The sequence below is a fragment of the Nilaparvata lugens genome, chromosome Y, assembly GCF_014356525.2.
Source record: "Nilaparvata lugens isolate BPH chromosome Y, ASM1435652v1, whole genome shotgun sequence".
In the NCBI taxonomy this organism is placed as follows: Eukaryota; Metazoa; Arthropoda; class Insecta; order Hemiptera; family Delphacidae; genus Nilaparvata; species Nilaparvata lugens.
The window spans coordinates 1,660,159-1,669,918 of NC_052519.1; the positions used below are offsets into that span (position 1 = coordinate 1,660,159).

The 9,760-nt window shown below is 34.0% G+C and overlaps 1 protein-coding gene across 1 annotated transcript in view; it reads left to right on the plus strand.

Annotated features, from left to right (window-relative positions):
- LOC120355170 (endoribonuclease Dcr-1-like) overlaps positions 1 to 8,948 on the plus strand; it is a 31,931-nt gene extending 22,983 nt beyond the window's left edge. Inside the window, exons 3-6 of the mRNA XM_039443494.1 lie at positions 190 to 498; positions 4,281 to 4,569; positions 6,924 to 7,195; positions 8,598 to 8,948. Coding sequence (XP_039299428.1) covers positions 190 to 498; positions 4,281 to 4,569; positions 6,924 to 7,195; positions 8,598 to 8,948 — 1,221 coding nt within the window. The remainder of the gene's footprint in view (positions 1 to 189; positions 499 to 4,280; positions 4,570 to 6,923; positions 7,196 to 8,597) is intronic.
- Positions 8,949 to 9,760: the final 812 nt, after the last annotated feature.

A 9,760-nucleotide genomic window follows, 5' to 3' on the forward strand; every position in this document is an offset into this window, starting at 1 on the left:
CATGAAATTAGATTGCTTGAATAAACGAATTAATTAGAAATATTCCACTCAATTACCACTTTTGTAAGTAACGATATAATATTGAGTTATTTGAGAAGATTTGTAACCATGGAAGAAACACAAACTTCCAAACACTAAAATTTTATTGGAATATTGTAAAAATCCACTTGACATTCTAATATTTTGCAGGCTGATGAATTCAACACAGAGTCCGATTGGATTGCGCCCGGATTTTGTGTGGATCGTACAGTGCAGAATTTGTTTCGAGAGTTGAACATAAATCCACGCTACTTGTACGAAATTCCGCTGTCAAGAGACGAGATAGAATGTGGCAAACTGTCGCCGAGAACCAAAGACATAATTGAGGAGAAATTGGAGGAATGGGAAGAGGATTTGGATTATTGCAACTACAGCAATGCGCACTTCATTTCTCAGCAAGTCATATCTAATAAGACTGTGTCGGACAGTGTTGAAGCATTGCTCGGATTGTATATCCAGGTGAGAGTTTGTTCAATTCAATTAATCAATATCGGGGCACCGAGCTTCGCTTGTTATTTTTATTATTATTGATTAACAGAACCACAGCCTACTATAGGTAGAAGGCCGGAAAATGTTCAATATGGCAACGTGTGGTTCAGGCCGACTTTGCCTTATTTGATATGCATAGATTCATTACACCATTAGAAAAATTGTATTTTGTAGAATCATTTGTATTATTGTATATTGTGAAATCATTTGCATTTGTTAGTAGGGATAGTAAGTATTTGATTTATGTCAATAATGTGATTATAAACCCACAGAGATATGTAAAGATAGATTAAACTATTGCTATTGGATATCAATTCTTCTGTAATTTTTTGTATACTATTAAGCCTAGATATAATTTAGTTAATGGACAAAGTTGAATGAATTATCATTATTCATTCAATAACCTATTAATTCATTATTAATATGAATTATCACTTCTCTTTATAAGGCTACTTTGAAATTATTAAAACATGATATAAATCTTCAATACCGTACTCTTTGTATTTTTTTCATCCAAAACACGACTAGTTCCAACTCATCTGAAGCCATTTTCCCTAAATAAAAAAAGAGGAGTGGAAACAAGTCTTGTTTTAAAAGAAAAAAGAATAATAAAGGGTAGGGTAATTAATGATGTGTTTTAATATAAATTGATGGATATTATTACGAACAAAAACTAAATGGTAGTAGAATATATTCCCTTTGATAGATATTATTGAACTATCGACTATCATTACGGTTAGTTATAGATTCACAAAAAGCGAATGCATCAAATTCAGAAGTTTTTTAAAAGGAAGACAATATTCGACTTTCATATTTTTATTCTACATTTAGAAGTTACTATTCAATACTTTCATCTATTAATGAAATACATTTGATCGTTAAAATTGCTCGTAGGAAATACAGACACAGAAAGTAAGTACAGTGAAATATATTGCCAAGCTAGACATTATACTTGGAACTCCTAGAGCTAAAACTAAAATTAGTCTATCAGTTAATATTATATATTTTTTTACTATCATTGAATTGAATTTCTCAGTATTGGTATTTGATAAAGGGCGTAAAGCTGGTAGTTAAACGGGAGTCTACCCAAGTGAATTCACTTTTCTCGGCCTGAAGCTGAGCTTGACTGCGACGTTGCCAAGTTGTGCGCTCCAGCCTTTATCTAAAGTAAGCCATGACAGAACACAATAATTCTCTAAAATGATCGTGTTCATACATTTTACAGCTGGCTATACGTCAGCTTATGAATTTCGGGGATGCGATATTTTGATTTTCTGCAGACTCATTCGCTCACTAACTTTTTATTATCCACAGACGACGAAAGTCTCAGCTGTTTCAGCCAAGGATGAATTATCCTTTTAATGTCGTTCAGCGAGTTTTCTCAAGGATGAGACATAGTGCAATCGAATTTTTATATCATAAACCTACTATGTTCCAAATTTAGTGGAAATTGTTTGAGCCTTTTTCGAGATCCGTAAAACATAAATAACCATAAATAAATAAATATAAATAACCAAATATAAAACTACAGAAATTGCTCGCTCAATATAATAGGATTGCGGTTGAATTTCGATGTTGCTAATTGTAAACATGTTGTCGAATTTAAATATTTACTAATAGTTTTTAAATTTTGTTGTAAACCTTCTATTGTTTTTATGCTGTCTGACAATGGCCCACTTAATATTGTAATATTAATGACCAATAAACATATTTATTTATTTAAATGTTGAGTATTTATAATCGTTGCAATATATTGGGTGGCAGCCTTATTATGATAGTGTATGTGATACAAATCGATAAAATTATAGATAAACCGATGAATAACACATAATTAACATTTTATTCTAATTTTCAGGAGAAATCTTTTAATGTAAATGTAATTTTTGACTTGAAAACTTTTTAATCTTTTTAGACACAATTAAGATAATATGAACGATCTTTTTGGGAAATTTGCTGTTTCATCGTTTCTAAAAATTGTGTTCGATTTCATATTTCATTTATTTATTCAATGATAGAGAAACAAAAGCTAAAGTAGATATTCCATGGTATAGGACGTTTATGTCGCAACTTTTACTGTTATCTCAAGCCGGTAGTCCACGTAGTTCCTTCTGACGTGTGACGCTGGTAGTCTCTCATATTGTGCCGTTCATACACTCTCACCTCAACAACACAGTAAAAATCGACAGTTATTGGCTTGAGTTAACAGTAAAAGTTGCGACATAAACGTCCTATACCATGGGATATCTACTTACGCTATTGTTCTCTATGATGATACACATTTCATAAAAATGATTGCGATAGAAACAACAGGCAAAATAATGTTATGTGTATGTTTAATCTGATTGATAGATAACTAATTGATGTGTTTGAATATAATTTGTGATTGCTACGGTAAATGAAAATAAATCTATCAAGTATAGTAATTTTGCGGTAATATTCATTGTTATCAAGGTCTATAAAAACCAGGTCAAGACACCCGTGTTCCTTATGGAGCGGCCATTTTGTGCGTTTTTTATGGCGGTACATTTCAAAATCTAATCTAATTCAATTTTCTCGTAACAAAATAATGCATTATGCATTTTAAAAACAATATTCTGTGTCAGATAATATGTAAATTCAGGTTTTAGATTTTTTTAATAATGAAATTTCAATAATAAATTGACGAATAATTTATTTATTTATTATTAAAAATTTCTCCTATTCTTTGTTACATGTTATGATTCATAAGGTATCGGGACAAGAGGCTAACTTCAAAACCAGTTGAAAGCTCCCAATCAATTAAATCTAAAAATCAACTCAACAATTCAGTTTCTAGTTGTAATCTAAATACTATTAATCTGTCGGAAGAATTTATTTTACTATTCAAAGCAGTGTCACTTGGAAAATATTACACCCAAAGGTAGGCGCTCACAGATCGTCATCGGACGGACGGCACGCATCGGACGGATCGGACGATTATTATATTTATATATTATTATATTTATTTATATTTTTCACAAAGAAGCACTGATTGGGAGAGAAAACTAAAGATACTCCTTGTACTATTTCTCTCCCAAATTTAGATAACATTTAAAAGTCCGAAATAGGGTTATGATTTCACTTCACTAAAATTTAGTCCATTTTCACTCAAAAACAACAATAACTAAGATTTTTGAATTTTGACGGTTGAAAACAGAATAAAAAACAAAAATATCACACACAAATCACCATTAATTGGGAAATGGTTAGATCTGATTCATTGTTTTCAATTGGAGTGCGCATACCTATACGATGCGGATAGATATGCGCACTCCAATTGAAAACAATGCATCAGATCTAACCATTTTCCAATTAATGGTGATTTGTGTGTGATATTTTTGTTTTTTATTCTGTTTTCAACCGTCAAAATTCAAAAATCTTAGTTTTTGTTGTTTTTGAGTGGAAATGGACTAAATTTTAGTGAAGTGAAATCATAACCCTATTTCGGACTTACCTATACGATGCGGATAGATATGCGCACTCCAATTGAAAACAATGCATCAAATCTAATCGTCCGAACGTCCGATGCGTGCCGTCCGTCCGATGACGATCTGTGTGCGCCTACCTTAACACATCATGTTGTTTACTCTATAATGATAACAGCTGATAAATTTGAAAATTGGTGAACTAGAACCCCACAAAATGACGATTTTGCAATGCATCACGGGATCGTGTCCCGTATAGACCTTGATTGTTATTTAGAGAGTATTACAAATTGTTGTTAATTTTGACAGAGCTATGGACTGGAGAAAGGGTTTGATATGCTACGCTGGCTGAAGGTAATCGACCCGAAGCTGATCACACCTGACGTGTACACTAAGAAGAAGGTTGAGCCGACCATTCTGTCCAAGGGCGGGCAAATCGATTTCCACATCCATCATCCCGACTATCTCGAGAAACTTATCAACTACAAGTTTAAAGATCGCGCCTTCCTACTGCAGGCACTCTCGCATCCCACCTACCAGCCCAACAACATCACTCCAACCTATCAGCGGCTCGAGTTTCTCGGCGACGCCATACTTGGTCAGTGCCATTATAGACTTGCTGTCAAGTTCAAATAATAATGTAGTGGTTGACTTCTTGTCAGACACATTTTCCGCTACTCATGCAATCTGTCACATTTACGATCAATCTTTTTTTATTTAATTTTCACATTCTCTGTTAACCAGACTCATCTTAGGGCCGGTTTTCGAACTCGGGATTTAGCTAAGTTCTAGACTTTAAATAGCTGGAGTCAGAAAATTGGCTTTCCAAAACGGGGCGTTATCGCAGTCCACGTTTAAATTTAAATTCGAAAAGCTAGAAAATTGAACACCAAATAAAATAAAGAGAAATAGTGTAAAGTTTCAGCTATTTTGAATTATTTAGGAATGTTTCATTCCATCAAGGAAAAACGTTGCCAATTTTAGAAATGAGAAAATAAAGTTTATCATAAAAACTGCGACTACGCCCCGTTTCAGAAAGCTAATATTCTGACTCTAGTAGTTTCATTTCGTCAAAGAAAACGTTTCCAATTATAGAAATGAGTAAATAAAGATTGTCATAAAAACTGCGACTACGCTTTTCTGACTCCAGCTGTTTAAAGTCTAGAGTTTAGCTAAATCCCGAGCTCGGAAACCTGCCCTAAGAATCCGAATTCTCCAGTTAATATCACATCAAATTGACCGGTATCAGCTACCGTATATTCTATAGAAGGCAGTGGCAAGGCAGAGAATGGGGAAAGTTTCCCCATATTTCTCCCCTGCCATTATAACGTGGGCCTCACAATAGCAAAGTGTATATTATCATAGAGAAAAGATTACATAAGAAGACATGCCATTGTATAGGACGTTTATGTTCCAAATTTCACTGTTAACTCAAGCCAATAGTCCTAGTAGTTTTTTCGTGAAGCTATGTGAATTACATGATTTTGATCTCTGGGCTTGAGAATATACTAATATATTACTAATATACTGTATTACTAATATATATTGGAGTGAAATAGTCACTAGAAAGCCAAGTCTAGTTTCAAACTCTCACAGAATATAAGTGAGATTGGTATTGATGGAGTACGTCCCTTCATGTTGATGGAGTGGATCCATTCTACCACACTTTGGAATCAAGTTTTTTTTAAATCAATAATTGGTTAATCAACCAACTCCACTAAATTTCGGAATCGTGGAAAATGTGAATATATATTTGGTACTCGTTGCTGTGGCTGGTATCAGCTATCCTCTATAGAAGGCAGTGGGAAGGCAGAGAATCGGCAACGCTATTCTCCTATCTTGCTCCACTATTTAATAACTGCCTATCATGGAATGATCAAGTAGCATATATTTCAAAAAGGGTGAATTCCTTAGTGTATCAGTTGAAATCATCTTTTCTCGCACATCTTCTCCGAATTCTTTTGATTGATTTGATTATTGCGTTCCTGTGTATTATGACATCCCTCAAGGCCTTTCACATCGATCACAGGTAGTATTCAATAATTGTATTAAATTTATTTTCGACTTGAAATATGATGACCATGTTACTCCATTCATACAATCAATAAACCTCATGACAATCAATGAAAGAAGAGAATACCTGATATGTTGCCTTCGTACGAAGTATTGAAATTCAACACAACTTATTAAGCAGAATCTTTCACTTTCATGAGAATTGTGAATGGTAGAAGTACAAGAGTGAGAGATTATACCTTGCAAATTCCCTTATATAGTACTACATTGTTTAATAATTCTTTCTCGGTATCTGCCATCAGTGCATGGAATTCTCTCCTGTTAGAAATAAGGGAGAGAAATCGGTAGGATCGTTTAAGACATCCTTGAGATCACGTTATATAATTTAATATGGAAGTGTTTCTATAGTTAATGTCTTTTTGTTGTTTTTATTACTCGAAGTACGATCTGTGAATTATTGTAATTTTTTCCTGAACTGATGTTTTTGGATCGTACATACGTTTTTAGTAGCTCTTTATAATTTCTCTTATTTCTTTGTTTCTTTGAATTGTTATGGCGACTTGATCATATTTATTGAGATTTTTATTACGAAAATGTATTATAGATATAAGTTATTCTTGAAATTATCTCCTCTAGCTATGTAAACTAGCATCTTGTTCTGTGGATGTGAGTGAGATAGAAGCTCTTCAACTTTTATGATTGAATAAATAGAATATGGTAGAATGCTTCAATTGAATACATTGAAATTTGATATGAACTAGAATCGTAAATGAAAACTAACTGGAAAATGGATATTTGTTATAGCATTGCAATTCTGTTGCTAGGGTAACTAGTACAGATGTTTCTGTAGAGATATTACTCATATCTGGAATATAAATCGATTCATTCATTCACTGCCATTATAACGTGTACCTCACTATAGTAAATGAATGGTTGCAGATTTTCTGGTGATGACACACATGTACGAGTATTGCGACAACCTGACACCGGGTGAGCTGACGGACCTGCGCTCTGCACTGGTGAACAACGTTACTTTGGCGTCGATCGCAGTCCGCATCGGTCTGCACAAGTTCCTGCTGCTGCGATCCTGCCAGCTGTCCAAGGTGATCGAGGCATTTGTCGAGCGACAGGAGTCGCGCAACCACGACTTCTCCGACGACACACTCTTCCTCATCGATGAGATTGACTGCAACATTGGCGAGTCCATTGAGGTATAGTAGGCCTAATGCCATCCAATTCATCCAAGTGAGAATACAGTCGAACTTGGGTTTAACGTCATTTAAGGGACCATACATTATTGATTTGATTCAATAATGTTATATCTCGCGCCCTCTATCGATATACGTGGTAGGTCCAGAAAGTAAGTTCCGTTTGGTAATAAAATTTAATTGTGTACAGATACAGAAAAGTTATTTATTGTACAAAATTCTACAACTCTTAAACTACTTTTCCACATAACTACCGAAATTTCGCAGACATTTGTCATAGCGTGGCACAAGTTTTTGTATACCTTCTTCATAGAAATTTGCCGCCTGTGTCTTCAACCAGTTGGAACAGTTTCTTTCAGCTCGTCGTCATTGTTGAAGTGTTGACCACCAAGGAAAGACTTGAGATGTAAGAACAGATGAAAGTCGCTAGGAGCGAGGTCAGGGCTGTAAGGAGGATGGTCAAACACGTCCAAGCCAAATCCCTGTAGGAGGTTTTTCGTCACATTTGCAGTGTGTGGTCGTGAAGAAAAACAACACCTTTTGACAGCAATCCTCGGCGCTTATTCTGTATTGCACGGCGCAATTTCCGAAGTATCTCGCAATAAGCACGTTTCTTCTCATTGATACAGAGCATCTACCGCGATCGCAGCGCTGCAGCGGATATAAATTGAAACGGAACTTACTTTCTGGACGTGCTATCGTAATATTTATATACCATCAATAGAATTTATTATCTGTTGCTGGATCAATTCTTATTATCGTTCTATTATAAACATTCGGTTAGGAATTGATACAATAATAGCAACATTTAGCATAATAACAATAATTCAGAATGAATTAAGATGCTTATTTTATATATGTTTGTATTTTGTATAAGTAGCCTATATTTTATTCCATAGTTGAATTTTTGATTTATATTGTGTAATAGTAATAGTTTTAATTTCATATTGTATTATATTTTTTTAACAATACTTTCCTTAAGCCTGACGTAGAGTGTGAATTTTGGAGTTTGTTTCAACTTCATGTTTTTTTCAAAAGTCTTGTGACTTTTCCCATTACAGAATCACGTATGTTCATTAACAACAAAATAGTCTTGAATTGTCTGATTTTATTATCTTCACTCTATCAAAAATTAGGTTAGTCAATCATTGCTATGACAGCAATTCAATGATTGTTATCAAGCTGTGATAAGATTTTTATATTGAATGGACTATTGACATGGAACTTATATTTATATTGTATTAACTATAAATTACTGTATGACGAAACTCTATGTTTGTAAAAGCTCTTGAGTTAATAAAATATTATTATTATTATTATTATTATTATTATCATAATTGTTTTTAATGTTGAATGACTCGAACGTTGTTTTTATGTTAATGTATTTCAATTCGATGATTCTCAGGTTCCAAAGATTCTTGGTGATGTGTTTGAATCGTTGGTGGGCGCCATTTTCCTTGACAGCAACAAATGCCTAAAAACCACTTGGGATTTCATCTACAGGTTTATGCACAAAGAAATCGGTAAATATTTGAATATTAGATATTTTTTCTATGATTTCAACAGCTTCTCTTCTTGTTCTCAAGTATTACATTCAATACTATACCGCTGCATGCAACATGAGTTACATGCAAGGTGCACTATAGCAAGCTGCATCGACCTCGTTGAGAACCATCTGAATATTGCACGTCAAGAGGCCTGTGGCAGTAACTCCATACATCCTTTGCAGATCCATGAACATCTGGTTTCAGGCTAACGGTCTTTTTTGAATATGAACAAAACTAAATTATTGTATTTTAAGCTGACCAGTAAATTAAGTGGCACAATCTGCCAAAAGATGGATGAGATTGATCAGGATGAAGTTTGCTTTTTGGGAGTCAGAATCAGAAACTGTCTCAGGGTGGAATGATCAAGTGGATCACATTCTGAACAAACTCTCAAGTGTCTGCTTCTCTTTGAAAGTGTTGAAGAATGGAACAAAAACTCTGTTAATGTCTTCCATAGTTATTTAATGTCGATAATTCAATACAGCATAATGTTTTGGGGAGTGGGAAAATAATCTTAATTCTGTCTTTAAAAAGCAAAAAAAGCCTTCAGAATTGTCGACAACTTAAGCCTTATGAATCTTGTAAAAACTCTTTCAGAAGACTTAGAATTTTAACAGTTCCTGCATTGTACTTCCTCGAAATTGCAACTATGGCAAAGAAAAACTAGAAGATATTGAGAGAGAGTCATATCCATCATAGACACAATACTAGAAACCAAATAGTTCATCTTCAGTAACCGCAACACAGAATAGCAAGCTTAGAGAAAGGGCTACATTATAGCGGACTAAGAGCTTATAACTCTCTTCTTATTGAAATAAAATGTATTGAGAGCTCAAAAAGGTTTAAGAATGCAATAAAATCTAAATTGATTGATGCATCTCCGTACAGTTTAAATGAAAAGCTTCAACTGTTGGCGCGTTTAGGCATTTTTTTTGCAAGCATATTTTTAACTCCTTTGTATGTTCTGATTTTCTTCTCTTTTTTCTCTTCTATAATTACTTTTTTTTAGTATTGTACTCAA